The sequence below is a fragment of the Eleutherodactylus coqui genome, chromosome 13, assembly GCF_035609145.1.
Source record: "Eleutherodactylus coqui strain aEleCoq1 chromosome 13, aEleCoq1.hap1, whole genome shotgun sequence".
Classification (NCBI taxonomy): Eukaryota; Metazoa; Chordata; class Amphibia; order Anura; family Eleutherodactylidae; genus Eleutherodactylus; species Eleutherodactylus coqui.
In genome coordinates, this window is record NC_089849.1 from 120,526,768 (window position 1) to 120,549,587 (window position 22,820).

The 22,820-nt window shown below is 50.0% G+C and overlaps 1 protein-coding gene across 1 annotated transcript in view; it reads left to right on the forward strand.

Moving 5' to 3' along the window:
- Window positions 1–22,820, forward strand: part of LOC136588034 (ABC-type organic anion transporter ABCA8-like) — a 199,411-nt gene that overhangs the window by 170,299 nt on the left and 6,292 nt on the right. Inside the window, exons 32-38 of the mRNA XM_066586932.1 lie at window positions 174–352; window positions 3,794–3,869; window positions 4,407–4,501; window positions 5,023–5,142; window positions 12,554–12,694; window positions 13,962–14,041; window positions 17,084–17,139. Coding sequence (XP_066443029.1) covers window positions 174–352; window positions 3,794–3,869; window positions 4,407–4,501; window positions 5,023–5,142; window positions 12,554–12,694; window positions 13,962–14,041; window positions 17,084–17,139 — 747 coding nt within the window. The remainder of the gene's footprint in view (window positions 1–173; window positions 353–3,793; window positions 3,870–4,406; window positions 4,502–5,022; window positions 5,143–12,553; window positions 12,695–13,961; window positions 14,042–17,083; window positions 17,140–22,820) is intronic.

A 22,820-nucleotide genomic window follows, 5' to 3' on the forward strand; every position in this document is an offset into this window, starting at 1 on the left:
ATGTTGTGACGTTTGGATCCTACGAGGACCTTCCTCGATCCCCAGGAAGACATGCAGCCCGATACTGTACCATATAGATGCACTACATGCAGCCCGCAGAGTCATTCAGTGTAACAAGTAGGACAGACACAATGCCGCTATCACTGTACACCAATGTCTGTCACTACCGGCAGGTGGATCTGTGTGGGGTTGGATCTCCGGTATCCCAGAAAATGGATGAGTCCACTGGCTTCTTTGGCTACTGTCCTCAGACAAGTCCCTTGTGGCCGAGCCTCACTGTAAAAGAACATCTAGAGATTTACGCTGCTGTTAAAGGCCTGAGGAAGGAAGATGCGAACACGGCTATCAGACGGTAAGCAGTGCCCCTCTTATGTCCTATAGGCTGGGTACCAGCATGTTGTATTTACTGGGCAGGAGCCCAACTGATACATTATAGTCCGCGCTGCGCATAAAATATCCCTGCGGGGAGTCCCCCCATCACTGAACACTGTGACAGCATTGTCTGTGTTCGGTGACAAGGGGACTCCCCACGGGCCTGAAGGATCGCGATCTTCGCCCATTGCTTTCAATGGGGCCGGCGCTGCAGCAGCCCCATTGGAAGCAATGGAATGCAGGCAACTCCCGCAGTGATTTTTCAGGGAAGGGCTTGAAATAGAAGCCCTCCTCTGAAAATCATCCCTGGCTGGTGTAAAAAAAAAAATATATATATATATATATAACACACACACACACACACACACACAATAAATATAAATATATATATACACACACACACACACACACCACTTTCCATCACTGTCAGGGCTCCGGCGCAACTTAGCCAATCACAGGCAGCGCTCAGCCATTCATTGAAGCCCTTCCCTGAAAATCACTGCGGGGGTTGTATGCATCCCATTGCATTCAATGGGGCTGGCGGCTGTAGTGCCGGTCTCATTGAAAGCAATGGGCACGGAGCTTCGGTCAAGCGCATGAGCACATCCATGCAGCACATTTTTTTGTAAAGCACAGATGTGCACAAATACACGCTCGTCTGACTGAGCCCTAAAAGAGACATTGTGGTTTATTTTGTAGGTAAGTTGAACTTCTTTTTCCTGCGGCAGCCGTTACAGGGATATCATTACATGTGAATACCTCGAGGCCGCCAGAATGATGAGTCTGGCATTTGCACTCAGTTCCCTTTCCTTCCAGAAGTGACTAAAGTAGGTGACAGAGTCTCTTTAAGTACATTTGGAAGATGCCCCAGAATGTCACCCAGAGGGATATCCACTTTCTTACCCTCTACCCCATTGTAAATGAGCTTCGGATCCTTATGTCTCACCCTCTGCAGGTAATGTTCACAATATACAGGCAGATTGGATGCAGTGAAGGTTATGTGCAGTCACACTCTAGCTGTGCTCTCTTATATGTACAGTGTATTCTGTATCCTGTAACGTAGTACATGACATTGTGGTCCATCTAGTTAGAACTCCTCTACATAATGGCACATAATACCAGGACCCTGACAATCATATGTTACTCTCTACTACAGCGTTTCCCAACCTTTTCAGCTTTGGGGCATCCCTACGACAAATACATAGTAACATAGTAACATAGTATGTAAGGCCGAATGAAGACATTGTCCATCTAGTCCAGCCTGTCTATCCTACTGTGTTGATCCAGAGGAAGGCAAAAAACCCCAAGGCCAGAAGTCAATTGGCTCTTTTGGGGAAAAAATTCCTTCCCGACTCCCTAATGGCAATCAGACTGTTCCCTGGATCAACCCCTAATAGTTCCTACCTGCCTATATACCAGGATTGACACTTAAACTAAAATTTATATCCTGTAATATCCTTCTCCAGAAAGACATCAAGTCCCCTTTTAAACTCCTCTATGGATTTTGCCATCACCACTTCCTCCGGTAGAGAGTTCCACAGTCTAACTGCTCTTACAGTAAAGAACCCCTTTCTGTGTTGGTGATGAAACCTACTTTCCTCTAATCGTAGCGGATGTCCTCTTGTTACCGTCGTGGTCCTGGGTGTAAACAGATCGTGGGAGAGATCCATGTGTTGTCCCCTCATGTACTTATACATGGTTATTTGGTCGCCTCTTAACCTTCTTTTTTCTAGAGTAAATAGTCCCAATTTGGACAGCCTCTCTGGGTATTCCAGTCCCGTCATTCCATGTATTAGTTTAGTCGCTCTTCTTTGAACCCCCTCAAGCACTGTGACATCTTTCCTGAGCACCGGTGTCCAGAATTGTACGCAGTACTCCATGTGAGGCCTGACAAGTGCCTTATATAAATGGGGTGTGGTCAGAGAGCGTGGCTTATCACGATGTACGATATCTCAGATATTCCGGGCACCCGGGGGGCAATCTCTAGTCAGTGCGGCTGCCCACTTCTGTGTCACCTGACTAGTGGCGCTGCGCTCACTAGAGGCCACCAGGTCCCCGGTGAAGCAGGCACCGAGAGCGCGAAGTCTTTGTGGATGAGAGAGAGAGCGGTAGCTTCTGAAATCGGCTGCGGAAGTCAAAATTCGCACCGATGTGTCTTTTGTGGATATTGTAGATTTTGTCACAGAATTTTGCACTGCAGAAGACCTGCAGCATTTCCACTACGCAGAGGCGTAACTTGAAGCTCCCGGGCCCCGATGCAAAACTTGTAACAGGGCCCCAACTATAATGCTTAACTCATAGTACTGGGTTCCCTATATGGGGAAGAGAGGCCTTATGGGCCCCCTAAGGCTCCTGGGCCCGGGTGCAACCGCATCCCCTGCATCCCCTATAGTTACGCCTCTGCCGCTATGTGTAAACATGTGCTGAGGCTGGTCCACACGGGGGCCAATTTGCTGTGGAATGTCAGCAGCGAAAAGTCTGCCTCAAAACCCGCACCATATGGTGCAGATTTTATCGCGTATTTTTTTGGGGGGGGTTTGCGGGATTCACCACCTCATTGAGAAGAGATGATAACATAGTGGAAAAGGCAATTAAATTGACAGGCTGGGGAATAAATTCTGCACCGCATATCAATTTCCACACGGGTTTGTGCAGATTTTTTCCGCAGCTTTTGGATTCCATTTTTATAATCTCATCCACTTTGCTGCTACTGTAAATGCAGTGGAATTTCCCTGTGATGGGTCTGCACAGAAATCCTGTGGCAAGTCCTCCCCGTGTGAACCCCCCTAAAGGGGTTTTCCAGGGAGCACCCGCCAGGATGCACCGAAGTCAGAGTGAAAGGCTGCCTCGACCTGTGTGGTGGCCGGCGGTCAGAATTGCAGACGCAGCTGGCATTAAAATCAATGGGAACAGCGTTTGCAATCATAGGTGCAGCTCCTACTGATTTCAATGACAGCTGTGACTGTAATTACGAGCGCCGGCCACTACACAGGGGTTGGAGCTGCGCTTGCATTCCGACTCCTGTGTATCCTGGAGGGCACTGCTTGGAAAACCCATTTAATGTTGGCTGACTGATTCCCAGCCTGGGAGCCGCGGCACCCCTGTTGGGAATCACTGCTCTATTATATATTTTTTCAGTTTTTCCATCATTTACATTGTAACTTGTACAAATATTGTACAGCCACTAGAGGGCACCACAGCTATATGTTACAGTATGGGCGAAAAGACTGAACCCAGCGAGCACTATAGTAGATGCAGTATTGGGATTGGTACAGCTGTCCCTCATGCTACATGGGAAAACCTATGCTAAAATCAGGATGGGATTTCGGCCTTAAAACAAAAACCTACCAAAGTATGTTAGAAAGTAAGCAGAAGACGTCTCAATGTATCCTCTTAGTAAAGTTCATCCTCTGCCTTTTAGTGTTGCTGATGCTTTGGAACTGAAAGAACACTTGGGAAAAGCAGCCAAGAAGTTATCGACTGGAGTGTCCAGGAAGGTGGGCTTTGTAGAAGGCATCGCGCGCTTTATGGTGTCGTCACGCGGGACTCATGAGCTGCTGTTTCATTTGTACACATCTTGCGCACGCTGGGGAAAGTTGGGGAAGAAAAGGAAGGTTTTCCAACTATCTTTTGATGAGACTTTATATGGGTGAAGCATCAAGTGTAAATGTTGCCACATGCAGAGAAGCACATTGTAGCAGTAAGACAAAGGGAGAGCAGTGAAAGGGGCAACAACTGTGTGACTGCCACCATATTACTTGGCACTAATTACACTTCTGAGGGGCATGGCTTGTCTGTAGCAGTAGAGACAAGTTTCATGCTCTGCACAAATGTTTAATGTTGATCCGTCATCTGCAGATCATTACAAAGCAAGAGAAGCCGAATGTAAACCTAAACATTCAGTGTAACTTGTCTGGGCTTCTAGGAGTCCTTGGGGCCGTCCATCATTGCATAGGACCACCCCTTGGACTCAATCCAGATATTTCGAGTCCGACGCCAAGCCTTGTTGTACCAACCATGAATTTACATTTCAGGTGTGTTTTGCTATCAGCATGCTGGGTAATCCCACCATTGTCCTTCTTGATGAGCCTTCTACTGGGCTGGACCCAAAAGGTCAGCAACGTCTCTGGTAAGAAAAGATGGTTCCTGTACCCAGGGATGTTTACTAATAAAGCTTCCTCATAGCATCCCTAACCTGTTAATCCCACCTCAGTGTCCAGTTCCATAGCATTGTGCAGAATTTAAAGGGTTAGGAAAACATGGCTGCCTTCTTCCGAAACTAGCTCCACACCTGTCCACAAGGTTGTATCACAAGTCTCTCGCTAGCCAAGCCAGAAACCTACTACACACTGATGAGGGATAAACACCCCGAAACAGCTGTCTGTGTATGGATTCTGGCGTGGTTTACTATTCCCAATCATTGTTACAAGGCTTGTATTAAGAGTCTAACAGGAATGCTGCCTTCCAATAGGTGGCGCTGCAGAAGTATTATTCCATCTCCATTATTAGTTCATCCTCATTCACTTTAGTGGACCTTAATACTGCACACAAGCTGTGGACATGTGTGGTCCTGTTTCATGAAAAACAGCCGCCATGTTTTCCTAACCCTTTACAGTCCCTTTATATTTTAATATTTTTCTCACATTGAAGGCGAGCCATCAGAGCGGCTTTCAACAACAAAGATCGTGGGGCGATACTAACCACCCACTACATGCAGGAGGCAGAGGCTGTGTGTGACCGTGTCGCCATCATGATTGCTGGCAAACTAAGGTAAACCGAAAGTTAAAGGAGTTCTTCAGTCTTGTGTAACTAAAGCTTAAAGGAACCCATCAGGAGAACCATGCAGCCCCAACCACAGAATTAGACTGACTCTAGCCGAGCAAGCCAGGGAGAAGCTGGCAGAGAGCGGCCCAGATGACTGTGCTTCCCCCTCCCGGTTTATTGTATTGGGACAGTCGTTTCACATTTCATGCTGACACCATCTGATCTCTGCCCGGGAACCTTTTGAATGATGTGGTCATAGCATTCAACATAAGAGACTAAGGGTGGCTTTTGAGCGATCATTTTGCATAAACTACTACTTGCCACTAATGCCGGTTAGTACCAAGAAGTAGCCTGTGAGCCTCTGGGAGCTGTAATCAGGGAACAGACCTCTTGCTGTTCCCTGATTACTTTTGCTTTGATCTGCCAGCGGGGCTGACAGCTGAGAACAGCTGATACGTTGTATTATCTGTAATCAGTGCTCCCCCGACAGAACACAGCGTGCGGCCCTGCTTATCAGCTGTTCTGCTGAACGATGGTTTTCAAGCAGAACTGAAAATAGTAGTTTGGGCAGAAAACTGAAAGATGGGCATATTTAGACACAACGATTATCTTTTGAGTGATAATTGTTGTGTCTAAATGGGCCTTAAGGGCTTATTTTCATGGGCACATTCATGCTCTGTACTACACACGTAATACAGAGAGCTAAAACCTAAGTTGCATTGAGGCATTCAGAAAGGTTTTATTTATGTGCGTGAAAACAAATCGCAGCACGTCTTATTTTGGTCTGTATTATGGACTGAAATAGCCAATTAAATCAATGGGAGCATGTAAGTACTCCACGAATACACGATACATGCATATTCACTGCGTAGGTATGCATGAAATCAATGGGGCCTTCTTGAATATGCCCATGGGAATGAGCCCTAATGGGTGGACCCCCTATGTTCACCTCCCAGAGAAACAATCAGTGCTCATACTTTGTATAGACAGACAGCCCCGGGTCCTCTACAACAGGGTTACTATAGGATATCCTGAAAACATGACCTGTGGGGGTGCCTTGAGGACTGGAGTTGAGAAACACTGATCTATAGGATCTCAATTCTATCTGACTATGTCTACGACCAAGATACACTGTGAATAGTGTCAATGACAGTCAATCGTTCATTGATCCATGCACATGTGCATGTAGACATTGTATTGAAATGCACCAGAAATAGATCGCAGCGTGAGCCCTATACATTGTGCATGGGTGGCGTTTTCATACACATCCTCGCTCTAAAACAGAGTGGAGAATTTGAAGGGAAAAAAAAGTGTTACACTGTGCAGGTCCGCATGCGTGTGATCCGTGGGCATGCGCAGTCCACTTCAGCCATACACTGACTATGCCGGCAGAGCTGGTATTTACACAATCGCTGAAACGCTGCGGGGAGACCGATACGTTCGTGGACATGAGACTTTATTGTATGCTCCAACAACTGCCTGTGTATGATTAGTAGGCAGGCTACCATATTGGTATATAGAGATATGCTAGAATAATCTGGCAATCTGAATAAACCCTGGAACAACAGTGATTAGTGACTCTAACTTGTTATATTGCACTCAAGAAAGGCTTCCAGGCCCCTCTTAGATTCTTTTAGTGAGTTCACCATCACCATGTCCTCAGGCAGAGAGTTCCGCAGTCTCACTGCTCTTACAGTAAAGAACCCCCTTCTGTGTTGGTGATGAAGTCTTCTTTTCTCTAGACCTGGGTGCATAATCTTTACTGGCCTAAGGGCCACATTGTCATATTAAACCACTCCCAAGGGCCGCAATAAAACATAAAGGGGTGTCACCATCAGACATTTATGGCATTTCAATAGAATATGCTGTAAACGTCCGACAGGCGCAGGTTCCATGTCCAGGACTCAATAAGAGAAATCACAGAGGCAGAGGGAACTAATTTATAAAAGCCCTAATCACAGAAGGTCCCTAAAACAATAATTCTTTATTAATTTGCGTTAAAAAACATTGGGCTCAAGACAGTCTCCAAATAATGGGGACAAAACATAAAAAACAGACAATGGACGAGACACGTGCTCATAGACGTCAGTGTTATAGGAGTATAAGATCAGAGGGCCGCCAGTAACTCAGGTTGAGTCCAATATGAATCTGGGGTATTTGAGTTTTATAGTTAGAGGTCAGTATGATATATTACACCAACTCGCTCAATTTCCCTTTAATTTAGTTGGCACTCTGGCTAGGTGCTCTCTAATCTTATATGAAAGTAGCCTAAATAGATGAGCCAATATATTAGGCCCTAGTGACTTGAGATGATCTCCACTAGTAGAGATTCAAGGTTCTAATTCATTCAGAGTACGTAGTTCGTTCAAGGTTCAATGCATTTCAGTCGGACCAACGACTTTTCAAGAACCGGGTGGTCAGATGTAAAAGATCGTGCATAGTCTATCCGTATTCAACAGACGTATGACCTATAACATTAGGATAGTTAGTTGTGGTCTGAATTGGTGCCTATCATATCTTAGTGTTGGTAAACATTGAATTTAGAACCTCGAGATTGTTTTTTCCACCCGAGGTATACTACAGATAGTCCCCTACTTGCGAACATTCGAGTTACGAATTTCGCTAGATACGAACTATCTGTCCTGCACAGTATGTAATGCTATGGTATTACATCATGCTGTGCAGGGACTGGAGAGGCTTCTATCAAGCCTGATAGAAGCCTGTCCGGTCAGATCGCGGTTGCTAGGCAGCCGGGGACCTCCTGAAAGGCCCTAGGGATGTCTATGCAGAGCGCCTAGCAAGCCGTGCGCTTGATGGGCACTCTGCATAGGCAGCCCTGGGGCCTTTCAGGAGGTCCCCGGCTGCCTAGCAACCACACAGCGTCCCGCGATCTCATCGTGGGACGCTGTACGGGCCCCCTGAACGTTGGGTGCAGGCTGTTTCTTACAGCGGGCACCCGGCGGCAGCAGTTCCGACGTGCCGCTCGTCAGAACTGTTAACACTTTAAATACCGCTGTCAGAGCGGTATTTAAAGTGTTAACAGTTCAGACGAGTGGCGCGGCGCGTTGGAACTGTTGCCGCCGGTGCCCCCTGTAAGAACAGCCTGCACCCGACGTTGTATGGAGCGGGATCCACCCGCGATCCCGCTCCATATAACAATTTGTTCGACTTGCGAACAGGTTCCTGGAACGGAACCTGTTCGCAAGTCGGGGACCATCTGTATAGGGTGATGCTCATTTGTTACACTTGGAGCTCCCCATATGACAGATAGCAGTGTAATAGGGAAACAATTCGTCCAAGGTAAGAGTAAGAGTAATGTAGCCCACCTCTAGCTGGCCTGACGTTGGTCTGAGTGGCTTGATGATGCCACCCAATAGAGGTTAGAATAGTGACACAGTTGTCAGGCTATCCCAGCTAGGATCTCAGTGCTTAAGAAAGGGAGCAATACCCCTAAAGCTCAATCTGCAGCTGCAGACAGTTCAAATCGCTTGCTACCAAAGCTAACTAAAGCCTGGGTCAAACAATCATGACCATGCAAATAGGTTATCCAGACTTAGCAGCAGCGCTGAGAAAGAGAACAATTCACTTGTTAGGCTAATTGTGAATAAAGATAGGGAGTGATATAGCCTCCTGCCCTGATGGTGGGTAGATGGCGGTAGATGACCATCAGGGCAGGAGGCTATATCACTCTCTATCCACAAATAGCCTAACAAGTGAATTGTTCTCTCTCAGTTCTGATGCTCAGTTTAGACAGCTTAGCTATATGGTCATGATTGTTTGACCCAGGCGTTAGCTAGCTATAGTAGCAAACTATATCACTTTTTTCTACAATTAGTTTAAAAAGTGAAATGCTCTCTCCTCAGCGCTGCTGCTAAGTCTGGATAGCCTATTTGCATTGTCATGATTGTTTGACCCAGGCTTTAGTTAGCTTTGGTAGCAAGCGATTTGAACTGTCTGCAGCTGCAGATTGAGCTTTAGGGGTATTGCTCCCTTTCTTAAGCACTGAGATCCTAGCTGGGATAGCCTGACAACTGTCACTATTCTAACCTCTATTGGGTGGCATCATCAAGCCACTTAGACTAAGTGGTGGCATCATCAAGCCACTCAGACCAACGTCAGGCCAGCTAGAGGTGGGCTACATTACTCTTACCTTGGACGAATTGTTTCCCTATGACACTGCTATCTGTCATATGGGGAGCTCCAAGTGTAACAAATGAGCATCACCCTATAGTATACCTCGGGGGGGAAAAGCAATCTCGAGGTTCTAAATTCAATGTTTACCAACACTAAGATATGATAGGCACCAATTCAGACCACAACTAACTATCTTAATGTTATAGGTCATACGTCTGTTGAATACGGATAGACCTATGCATGATCTTTTACATCTGACCACCCGGTTCTTGAAAAGTCGTTGGTCCGACTGAAATGCATTGAACCTTGAACGAACTACGTACACTGAATGAATTACAACCTTGAATCTCTACTAGTGGAGATCATCTCAATTCACTAGAGCCTAATATATTGGCTCATCTATTTAGGCTACTTTCGTATAAGATTAGAAAGTGTCGAGCCAGAGTGGCAACTAAATTAAAGGGAAATTGAGCGAGTTGGTGTAATATATCATACTGACCTCTAACTATAAAACTCAAATACCCCAGATTCATATTGGACTCAACCCGAGTTACTGGCGGCCCTCTGATCTTATACTCCTATAACACTGTGACGTCTATGAGCACATGTGTCTCGTCCATTGTCTGTTTTTTATGTTTTGTCCCCATTATTTGGAGACTGTCTTGAGCCCAATGTTTTTTAACGCATATTAATAAAGAATTATTGTTTTAGGGACCTTCTGTGATTAGCACGTCCAGGACTCCCACCTATCAGAGAAATGGGCGTCCCCTCCTTCAATAATCATCAGTCCAGAGAGGAGATGGCCACAGATGCAGATAGCTCACTCCATTTTAGAACATGAATGTTGCATAGATGGCCACTTCTCTAAGTCATGTATTCATCATGTGCCCAACAGGGGTCAATGGACCCCATTCTCCTAACCTATTCGGGGTCTAGAGATTTTGACGCACTCTATATTTGCGACTAAGGGCAGTGTAAGGGTTACTTTACACGGGATGACTATTGCTCCTGTGCATTCAGTGAATGGAGGCGGAGGGCGTCTGAGATCATTTCAGTCTGCCCTCCTCCATTTAGTGTGAACAGGCAATCATTCAAAGATGAACGACTGCCTGATTGCACCGAGCAAGAACTCACTAGCAGCTTTGTGTCAGTGATCTGAAACAAAGTGACAACTAAGCGATATCCTGCCCAGTACCCTGTCGGGTCCCATGTTTATACGGGACCACTAGCGCTCAGAATTGCTCATTTGAGCGGCTTTTCAGCTGATGGTTGTTCTGTGTACAGCCACACCGAGGCCTGGGCCTCCGCACCCCGATGGATTTACTATAGCTCATCTTAGAAATTGATGAAAAGTATGGTAGGCACAGATCCCAATTCCTGGTTCACTAGCAGCCAAAGATGCACCAAATGTACTAAGGCATGCACTTCTAAATAAATTCAGCGCATTTTACTCCAATGGACTTTAGATTAAGCCTGGCGTATGAAACACCAGCCTTAAAGGGGTTGTGCCAAGTTATAAAGTTATCCCCTATCCACAGGATAGGATACAACATTATGATCTGGGAGGTCTGACCGCTGTGACTTCTGCCCATTCCAAGAACTGTGGTCCGCTCGGTTCCAGAGTGAATGGAGTGGAGGTTGTGCAGGCATGCTGCTGCTCCATTTGCTTCAATGACAGCATCGGAGATTGCCAAAGAACCTGAACTCGGCGCTATCATTAAAGGGAATGGAGCAGCAGCACACCTACGTGACCTCCGCTCCATTCACTTGGGGACCAACCGGACCCCGTTCTCAGGATCGGCCTAGATCCCATTGATCGGACCTCCACCAATCATAAAGTTATTCCCTGTCCTGTGGAAAGGTGGAAAAAAACAAAAATAGGGGTGGAGCTACCTGAATGGGTGAGTAATTTGGAAAAGTATAGGTAGAGAAACGTGTGGAAGATGTGATTCTTCTTTGTCGTTAGGATGGTCGGTCGTAAAAGAAGACCGTTGTTCGGGTGCAGCCACCCCAATGATAGTTGCACTGGCAAGTGAGACTATTCTGTTAGATTAGTGAAGAAAAAAATGTGTTGGGTGCAGGCGCAGCTGACCGAAATAGAAGATTCAGTACTATAAAAAATTAAGCTCAGCTTCTCAGTTTTATTTTAAACTAGCATAAACAGATGCGTTTCGGGGCAACACGCTCTGCCTCTCTGCCTGTGTAGTGGCCCTGAGTTAGAGGAGCCACTCTAGGTTATATGTCTGACTCGTGCCATTATCTTGTCAGTCTCTTATGTGTAGTGTGCATTTGGATTGTGTGTATTGCACCTCTGCAGGATTGAATGGGTTAATGCCTGGAATATGTATCATTTTGTGAGTCATGTGATCTTGCTATGTATATGTGTTTGCAAGGTGGATGCAAGTCAGTCTAGCAGGAGTCTGAGAGTTAGCAAGTGTCCTTATAAAAAGTCAGTCTGCAGTAATCTAGTCTGCAAGTGAGTGAGCGACACAGACACTGATTGGGCCGTGTGAGGAGAGAATAGAGGAGGCCGAGCGATTCTCTTCTGCTTGGCCTGGGCCCAGGCTACCCACGATATACCAATGCCATCACTAAGCACTGAGTGAGAGAGAAGGACCGCTGCATGCCAAGAAGGAGAGGGGGAGAGAGATTGAGATTGCCCCGAAAGACATCTTTTTATGCTGCTTACTTTTTGTATTGTACTGCATTTTATATTTCGGTCAGCTGCGCCTGCACCCCTCAAATTTTTTTCTTCACTAATCCCTGTCCTGTGGAGAGAACATAACTTTATAACTTAGTACAACCCCTTAACGCTCCATGACGAAGTTACATCATGGAGGTTTGGGGTCTATATGGAGTAGAGGGTCAATCCTACTCCCTACAATGTGCGTGCCGGCTGCCTTTGTGAACATTGATTGCAGCTGTTGTGGGCAGATGTCTGCTGTCACTTATCACAGCTGTTAACCCGTTTAAATGCCACTGACAATTCCTACAACTGCATTTAGATGCCCCAATCTGAGTTCAGGGTTTCTGGTAAGATCCCACAATGAGATTGTAGGGTGCCATTTTGGTTGGCATGGCAGCCGGGGGCCTTTTGAAGACTCCTGGGGCTCTTTCTGGTAGATTAGTAGAAAGTATGGAACAGAGAATGATTGCAGGATCTGACTTCATAGGCTTTGTGTTGCTTCTGTTGGACACTACGGCCCTGCGGCTGCCTTGGTCTTGCACAGAGGTGGATATGGTATTGTCTAACACAGAGTAATGGCTACTTTACTCTTTCCAGATGCATTGGCTCCATACAGCAACTCAAGAGTAAATTTGGTAAGGACTATCTCTTGGAGATTAAAGTCAAAGATGCCCGGCAGCTGGAGGTGATTGACAGGGAAATGATCCGCTTGTTTCCTCACGCAACGAGACAGGACAGGTAAGTGCTGTCCGCCGGTCATTAAACAGAAGCTGCCATCGTTTACTTTCAGCGGATGAGAATCTGTTTTGTCATGTGATGATCACACCGAAGCGCAACTCCGCACAACAGAGATTTAGGCCGGCTGCACCCTGACTTATTGGTGTGTCTAAGACTTGCACACGCAATATGCGGAGAATAGAACCCATTGATGTCAGTTATGTATCTCGGCACGCACATTTTGGTTGAGCAACAAAAAACGAATGAACATGGTCTATTTTTCTGCATATTTGTGCACCCCGAGGTTCCCGTAGAATTCAGGGGGAGTGCGCAAATGTGAGCACAATATGCAAGGACATGCGTGAAATACCGCAGGAAAAAGAACTTATTAGATGAATTATTTATTTCAATTGGTGTGATTTGTGTTTTGTGCAAAAAAAACCTCTCCTAGTGCAAAAGAGTTGTGCTAAGCCATATGCAATTGTGCACCCGCCAAGTGTGGAGCCGCCTCAGAGCAGAGTCTTGTTACGAGTTGTGTGAATCCATGAAAAAGACACATTCCCCGCTAATAAAGTTCTAAACACACACAGTGTGGAAACCGAAAAACTCGCCTAAATGGTAGAGACATTCTTAAAGGGGCATTCCTGCTTATAGCTATTTTGCTGCAGAAGCAGACAGCTCTGTACACTGCATAGTGGCCTGCAGTGAGTGGGACTCAGCCTTCAATACCCACCCAGGCCACTGCACAATGTATGAAGCTGTCTGCTTCCTGCAGCTAGAAGTAAGACAATTAAACCTAAGTTAAAGAAGAGAACCAAGCACCTCTTCATTTGTGTGCAGGTGCAGACGAAAATGTCCTCAAAGGAATGAGGTTAAAGCAACCCTCAGGTCCTGGAGAAAGAAAAATGGCCACACCACTTCTCTGACTACCTGCTGCACATTAGTACGCACTGGTAGTAGAAGACAATACATCCTGCTTTGATCGTCCAGTGCTGACTGCAGGATTGTAGTGGTGGACTGAGGAGGAGGATGAGGGTTGGATTGTGGGACACTAGGAAATGATGATGAGGGTTGGATTGTGGGACGTTGGAAGAAGATGGTGGCTATTAATGGTGCAAAGAGTGAAATCATAAATTTTGCTGTAGGGGAAAAAATGCATGCGTGCGTGCGTCTCTTACACCTTTGGTCATCATTTCCCCCTAGTCATTCTTTACAATGACCCATCTCACACAGCGCCTGTAACATCTATGATTCTATATGACCAGTCTGCCCATTCTCTCTCCCACAGATTCTCTTCTTTGCTGGCATACAAGATACCAAAGGATGATGTGGGCACCTTGTCGAACGCCTTCTTTCTCCTGGAGGAAGGTAAGCCTTATCCTCTAGGTCACAGTGTGGTCTTATTCATTGTATTTATGCTCTGCAGCCCCAGCTGATCCAAGCCCACAACTGGTGAGAAATAATATACAGGTGGATGTAAAGCATGAATCGGGCCGTGTCATTGTCCTTCATCAGGAATACTTGATGCCGTGACTACAATCTATATATATAAAGACAAAAGCCCTCGCTGACTCACTCACTCACTCACTCACTGACTGACTGACAGACTCGCCGAAAGTTCTCCAACTTCCCGATGTCGTAGAAACATGAATTTTGGCACAAACATAGATTATCTCCAAAATAGGAAAAGTAATTGGGTCCCAACTCGATTATTCAATTCTAGCGCAAAAGAATTAGCGTTGAAATTTAACATACATAATCTAAATCTCTCACTTCCCAATGTCATAGAAAATTAAAATTTGGCACGGGCATTGAATATGTCATAAATAGGAAAAGTTAATAGGTCCCAACTTGATTATTCAATTCTATGCACAAAAGAATTAGCGTCCAAATTTTACGTACGGAATCTAATTCTCTCACTTCCCGATGTCATAGAAACGTGAAATTTCGCACGAGCATTGATTATGTCATAAATAGGAAAAGCTAATGGGTCCCAACTCGATTATTCAATTCTATGCGCAAAAGAATTAGCGTCCAAATTTTACGTACGGAATGTAATTTTCTCACATAGAAACTTAAAATTTGGCACGGGCATTGAATATGTCATAAATAGGAAAAGCTAATTGGTCCCAACTCGATTATTTAATTCTATGCACAAAAGACTTAGCGTCCAAATTTTACGTACGGAATCTAATTCTCTCACTTCCCGGTGTCATAGAAACTCGAAATTTGGCAGGAGCATTGATTATGTCATAAATAGGAAAAACTAATGGGTCCCAACTCGATTATTCAATTCTATGCGCAAAAGAATTAGCGTCCAAATTTTACGTACAGAATATATTTTTCTCACTTTCCGGTGTGATAGAAATGTGAAATTTGGCACGGGCATTGATTATGTCATAAATAGGAAAAGCTAATGGGTCCCAACTCGATTATTCAATTCTATGCGCAAAAAAATTAGCGTCCAAATTTTATGTACGGAATGTAATTTTCTCACTTTGCGGTGTCATAGAAACGTGAAATTTGGCACGAGCATTGATTATGTCATAAATAGGAAAAGCTAATAGGTCCCAACTCGATTATTCAATTCTATGCGCAAAAGAATTAGCGTCCAAATTTAACGTACGGAATCTAATTCACTTCCCGGTGTCATAGAAACTCGAAATTTGGCATGAGCATTGATTATGTCATAAATAGGAAAAGCTAATGGGTCCCAACTCGATTATTCAATTCTATGCGCAAAAAAATTAGCGTCCAAATTTTATGTACGGAATGTAATTTTCTCACTTTGCGGTGTCATAGAAACGTGAAATTTGGCACGAGCATTGATTATGTCATAAATAGGAAAAGCTAATAGGTCCCAACTCGATTATTCAATTCTATGCGCAAAAGAATTAGCATCCGAATTTTACGTACGGAATGTAATTTTCTCACTTTCCGGTGTCATAGAAATGTGAAATTTGGCACGAGCATTGATTATATCATAAATAGGAAAAGCGAATGGGTCCCAACTCGATTGTTCAATTCTATGCGCAAAAGAATTAGCGTCCAAATTTTACGTACAGAACATATTTTTCTCACTTTCCGGTGTCATAGAAATGTGAAATTTGGCACGAGCATTGATTATGTCATAAATAGGAAAAGCGAATGGGTCCCAACTCGATTATTCAATTCTATACACAAAAGAATTAGCATCCAAATTTTACGTACGGAATGTAATTTTTTTCACTTTCCGGTGTCATAGAAACGTGAAATTTGGCAGGAGCATTGATTATGTCATAAATAGGAAAAACTAATGGGTCCCAACTCCATTATTCAATTCTATGCGCAAAAGAATTAGCGTCCAAATTTTACGTACGGAATGTAATTTTCTCACTTTCCGGTGTCATAAAAACGTGAAATTTGGTACGAGCATTGATTATGTCATAAATAGGAAAAGCTAATAGGTCCCAACTCGATTATTTAATTCTAGCGCAAAAGAATTAGCGTCGAAATTTTAGGTACATAATCTAAATCTCCCACTTCCCAATGTCATAGAAACATAAAATTTGCCATAAGCATTCAATATGTCATAAATAGGAAAAGCTAATGGGTCCCAACTCGATTATTCAATTCTAGCGCAAAAGAACTAGCGTCCAAATTTTACGTACGGAATCTAATTCTCTCACTTCTTGGTGTCATAGAAACATGAAATTTGGAACAGGCATTGATTATGTCATAAATAGGAAAAGTTAATGGGTCCCACTTCGATTGTTCAATTCTAAGCGCAAAAGAATTAGCGTCCACATTTTACGTACAAAATCTAATTCTCTCACTTCCCGATGTCATAGAAACTTGAAATTTGGCACGGGCATTGATTATGTCATAAATAGGAAAAGTTAATGGGTCCCAACTCAATTATTCAATTCTAAGTGCAAAAGAATTAGTGTCCAAATTTTACGCATGAAATCTAATTCTCTCACTTCCTGATGTCATTTTACATAAAGGAAACGCCGCATGGTTACCTCCCCGTGGTGTTTTCTGGGTAACGCAGAGAACTATGCAAAATGGTGAACATATGTTTTTCCGGTATCTCTAAAGTAACCATGACTTCAGAAGATTTTCCGTGTGAACACCAGATAAACACCAGTACCAAATCAACTCGGGCGAAGCCGGGTATATCAGCTAGTTGTATATAAAAGCCATTCTTGTCTCTCATGAAACAGCGCCACCCTTATCCATGGGCTGTGTCTGGTAGTGCAGCTCAGCTCCATTCACTTGAATACTGCAATATTAGTCGCAGCCATTTCGGGTACTAGAGCAGATTCTTCACCCCATTTTGCTGTAGCTTTCCAGATTTGGGATAGCACAGGACCCACCCCACAGATCACATGACCTCATGTGTATAAATGTGCTGTTTCCCATCCACAGCTAAACAAGCCTACAACATAGAAGAGTACAGCTTCTCTCAGCCCACCCTGGAGCAGGTAAGTGGGCACGCTTCTTATCACTATACAATCAGCTAAAACTGATGCGGCGTCTGCAAAATACACAATTCAAATCAAACCACTAAGCCCAGTTCTATCCCTGATACCACAGGGAGGTACTCGTAGTCAAACCAAAATCCACCCCCTAGAAGTTGTTGTCATTTTGCTGCTGAACTCGGCAAGTAGTTACATCTTAGACCGCTTTCACGCGGCCGAGAAAATAGCACAAGATGTTGCGCAGCTAGACGCACCAATAGGAATCCCATTCTTTTGATTTTTTTTTCTTCCCCACATTGCACCGCAGGAAAAATCGCAGCATATCCTATGTTTGAGCGTTCCCGTGAACGCCTCTCCCGTTTTCAATGGGGCCGGCCAAAAGATTGCATGTTGTGTGAGGTTTCCCACTGAGAACGCTTGCCGATCCAATGAGAAACACTCGCTACTTCCCAGAAGTGATGGGAGGCATTTTTGACACCTTCCTGAGCGCAATATGGGACCGAGTTTCACGGCTTGTTTTCGCACTCGCCATTGTGAACGTAGCCTCAGGCCAGTCTCACACAAACGGATTTGAATTGCATCTTCTGCAGTAGCGTGCGCGCGGACGATACACGGGCATTCAAAGGCATAAACTTTCGCCAGGTCGCTCACACTTACGGGCAGGAATTGTGCATGCTCTATTTTACCGTGGATTCCAGGCGTTTGGGCTCCATTGATCTCTACGGATGGTTTCAACCCACAGTGCATACGCAATGAATATTGCATATGGACACGGATTCATTCGCAAGTTGCCAGGAGCCCAGATACAAATGGAATAAAGAAAGCAGGATTTTGTGGGCAGACAATGCAGGACGGAGTCTGGGGAGCAACAACCATCCAAACTGCTGTCTGCAACCTCCACTTATTCTTCTGGGCTCCTCCTCCAAAAGAATACAAAAGAATAAGCGTGTTTTTTGGGTTTTTTTAGTGGTTTATACTACTTCCAAAATAAGTAGTGTGAGGGCGCCCACCCACTGGCGTTTTTTTTCTCTGCAGGGGTCTATGGGACTTGTAATGTTAAAATCGCGATCGCGCAAAATCGCGATTTCGCGGTAAATTGCGATTTTGCGCGATCGCGATTTTAACATTACAAGTCCCATAGACCCCTGCAGAGAAAAAAATGCTGCGAATTTCGCAGGGAAAAAAAACGCCAGTGGGTGGGCGCCCTCAAGTCGGTCTATGAGTTTGCACCATGTAGTGGCTCAGTTACAGCAAATGTGGAGCGATATGCCGCAGGATACCATACAGAACCTGCTTGCCTCCAATACTCCCTTTATCACATCTTGTATCCATGCTAGAGGGTACTAGAGCCTCCATGCCCACCTGTATCACATCTTGTTTTCAAGCTACAGGCAGCCTCCGCGGTAATGGCGACTCCCCCCCCCCCCAAAGCGGCCCACGCGGTAATGGCGACATCCCCCCCCCCCCCAGAGCGGCCCCCGCGGTAATGGCGACATTCCTTCCCCCAGAGCGGCCCCCGCGGTAATGGCGACATTCCCCCCCCAGAGCGGCCCCCGCGGTAATGGCGACATTCCCCCCCCAGAGCGGCCCCCGCGGTAATGGCGACATTCCCCCCCAGAGCGGCCCCCGCGGTAATGGCGACATTCCCCCCCTAGAGCGGCCCCCGCGGTAATGGCGACATTCCCCCCCCAGAGCGGCCCCCGCGGTAATGGCGACATTCCCCCCCCAGAGCGGCCCCCGCGGTAATGGCGACATTCCCCCTCCCAGAGCGACCCCTGCGGTAATGGCGACACTTCCCCTCCCCGACCACCAGAGTGGCCCCCACGGTAATGGCAACATCCCCCACCAGAGCGGCCCCCGCGGTAATGGCAACATCCCCCCCCAGAGCGGCCCCCGCGGTAATGGCGACATTCCCCCCTCCCCCCCCAGAGCGGCCCCCGCGGTAATGGTGACATCCCCCCCCCCAGAGCGGCCCCCGCGGTAATGGCGACATTCCCCCCTCCCCCCCCCAGAGCGGCCCCCGCGGTAATGGTGACATCCCCCCCCCCCCCAGAGCGGCCCCCGCGGTAATGGCAACATCCCCCCCCAGAGCGGCCCCCGCGGTAATGGCAACATCCCCCCCCAGAGCGGCCCCCGCGGTAATGGCGACATTCCCCCCCCAGAGCGGCCCCCGCGGTAATGGCGACATTCCCCCCCAGAGCGGCCCCCGCGGTAATGGCGACATTCCCCCCCTAGAGCGGCCCCCGCGGTAATGGCGACATTCCCCCCCCAGAGCGGCCCCCGCGCTAATGGCGACATTCCCCCCCCAGAGCGGCCCCCGCGGTAAAGGCGACATTCTCCCCCCAGAGCGGCCCCCGCGGTAATGGCGACATCCCCCCCCAGAGCGGCTCCCGCGGTAATGGCGACATTCCCCCTCCCAGAGCGACCCCTGCGGTAATGGCGACACTTCCCCTCCCCGACCACCAGAGTGGCCCCCACGGTAATGGCAACATCCCCCCCAGAGCGGCCCCCGCGGTAATGGCAACATCCCCCCCCAGAGCGGCCCCCGCGGTAATGGCGACATTCCCTCCCCCCCCCAGAGCGGCCCCCGCGGTAATGGTGACATCCCCCCCCCCCAGAGCGGCCCCCGCGGTAATGGCAACATCCCCCCCCAGAGTGGCCCCCGCGGTAATGGCAACATTCCCCCCTCCCCCCCCCAGAGCGGCCCCCGCGGTAATGGCGACATTCCCCCCCCCTGAGCGGCCCCCGCGGTAATGGCAAAATCCCCCCCCAGAGCGGCCCCCGCGGTAATGGCGACATTCCCCCCCCCCAGAGCGGCCCCCGCGGTAATGGCGACATTCCCCCCCCCCCAGAGCGGCCCCGGCGGTAATGGCGACACTTCCCCCCCCCCCCCCCCCCCAGAGCGTCTCCCGCGGTAATGGCGACACTCCCCCCCCCCCCCCCCAGAGAGGTCCCCGCCGTAATGGCGACATTCCCCCCCTCAGAGCGGCCCCCACGGTAATGGCGACACCCTCCCCCCCTCCCAGAGCCACCCCGGTGGTAATGGCGACACTCCCCCACCAGAGTGGCCCCCGCGGTAATGGCGACACTCCACTCCCCCCCCAGAGCGGCCACCGCAGTAATGGCGGCATTCCCCCCCCCCCCCCCCCAGAGCAGCCCCCGCAGTAATGGTGACATTCCACCCGTGGTAAAGGCGACATCCCCCCCCCCCCCCCAGAGCGGCCCCTGCGGTAATGGCGACATTCCCCCTCCCAGAGCGGCCCCTGCGGTAATGGCGACATTCCCCCTCCCAGAGCGGCCCCCGCGGTAATGGCGACATTCCCCCTCCCAGAGCGGCCCCCGCGGTAATGGCGACATTCCCCCTCCCAGAGCGGCCCCCGCGGTAATGGCAAAATCCCCCCCCCCAGAGCGGCCCCCGTGGTAATGGCGACATTCCCCCCCCCAGAGCGGCCCCCGCGGTAATGGCGACACTCCACTCCCCCCCCCAGAGCGGCCACCGCGGTAATGGCGACATTCCCCCCCCAGAGCAGCCCCCGCGGTAATGGCGACATTCCACCCGCGGTCATGGCGACATCCCCCCCCCCCAGAGCGGCCCCCGCGGTAACGGCGACATCCCCCCCCCCCCAGAGCGGCCCCCGCGGTAACGGCGACATTCCCCCCCAGAGCGGCCCCCGCGGTAACGGCGACATTCCCCCTCCCAGAGCGGCCCCCGCGGTAATGGCGACATTCCCCCTCCCAGAGCGGCCCCCGCGGTAATGGCGACATTCCCCCTCCCAGAGCGGCCCCCGCGGTAACGGCGACATTCCCCCTCCCAGAGCGGCCCCCGCGGTAATGGCGACATTCCCCCTCCCAGAGCGGCCCCCGCGGTAACGGCGACATTCCCCCCCCCCCCCCCCCCCAGAGCGGCCCCCGCGGTAATGGCGACACTCCCCCCCCCCCCCCCAGAGCGGCCCCCGCGGTAATGGCGACACTCCCCCCCCCCCTCCAGAGAGGTCCCCGCGGTAATGGCGACATGCCCCCCCCCCAGAGTGGCCCCCACGGTAATGGCGACACTCCCCCCCCCCCCCCAGAGCGGCCCCCGCGGTAATGGCGACACTCCCCCCCCCCCCCCCCAGAGCGGCCCCCGCGGTAATGGCGACACTCCCCCCCCCCCCCCCCAGAGAGGTCCCCGCGGTAATGGCGACATGCCCCCCCCCCCGAGTGGCCCCCACGGTAATGGCGACACCCTCCCCCCCCTCCCAGAGCGGCTCCCGCGGTAATGGCGACACTCCCCCACCAGAGCGGCCCCCGCGGTAATGGCGACACTCCACTCCCCCCCCCAGAGCGGCCCCCGCGGTAATGGCGACATTCCCCCCCCCAGAGCAGCCCCCGCGGTAATGGCGACATTCCTCCCGCGGTCATGGCGACATCCCCCCCCCCCCAGAGCGGCCCCCGCGGTAACGGCGACATTCCCCCCCCCCCCAGAGCGGCCCCCGCGGTAACGGCGACATTCCCCCCCAGAGCGGCCCCCGCGGTAATGGCGACATTCCCCCTCCCAGAGCGGCCCCCGCGGTAATGGCGACATTCCCCCTCCCAGAGCGGCCCCCGCGGTAATGGCGACATTCCCCCTCCCAGAGCGGCCCCCGCGGTAATGGCGACATTCCCCCTCCCAGAGCGGCCCCCGCGGTAATGGCGACATTCCCCCTCCCAGAGCGGCCCCCGCGGTAATGGCGACATTCCCCCTCCCAGAGCGGCCCCCGCGGTAATGGCGACATTCCCCCTCCCAGAGCGGCCCCCGCGGTACCGGCGACATTCCCTCTCCCAGAGCGGCCCCCGCGGTAACGGCGACATTCCCCCTCCCAGAGCGGCCCCCGCGGTAACGGCGACATTCCCTCTCCCAGAGCGGCCCCCGCGGTAACGGCGACATTCCCCCTCCCAGAGCGGCCCCCGCGGTAACGGCGACATTCCCCCTCCCAGAGCGGCCCCCGCGGTAACGGCGACATTCCCCCTCCCAGAGCGGCCCCCGCGCTAATGGCGACATTCCCCCTCCCAGAGCGGCCCCCGCGCTAATGGCGACATTCCCCCTCCAGAGCGGCCCCCGCGGTAAAGGCGACATTCCCCCTCCCAGAGCGGCCCCTGCGGTAACGGCGACATTCCCCCTCCCAGAGCGGCCCCGGCGGTAACGGCGACATTCCCCCTCCCAGAGCGGCCCCCGCGGTAATGGCGACATTCCCCCTCCCAGAGCGGCCCCCGCGGTAATGGCGACATTCCCCCTCCCAGAGCGGCCCCCGCGGTAATGGCAAAATCCCCCCCCCAGAGCGGCCCCCGTGGTAATGGCGACATTCCCCCCCCAGAGCGGCCCCCGCGGTAATGGCGACACTCCACTCCCCCCCCCAGAGCGGCCACCGCGGTAATGGCGACATTCCCCCCCCAGAGCAGCCCCCGCGGTAATGGCGACATTCCACCCGCGGTCATGGCGACATCCCCCCCCCCCAGAGCGGCCCCCGCGGTAACGGCGACATTCCCCCCCAGAGCGGCCCCCGCGGTAACGGCGACATTCCCCCTCCCAGAGCGGCCCCCGCGGTAATGGCGACATTCCCCCTCCCAGAGCGGCCCCCGCGGTAATGGCGACATTCCCCCTCCCAGAGCGGCCCCCGCGGTAACGGCGACATTCCCCCTCCCAGAGCGGCCCCCGCGGTAATGGC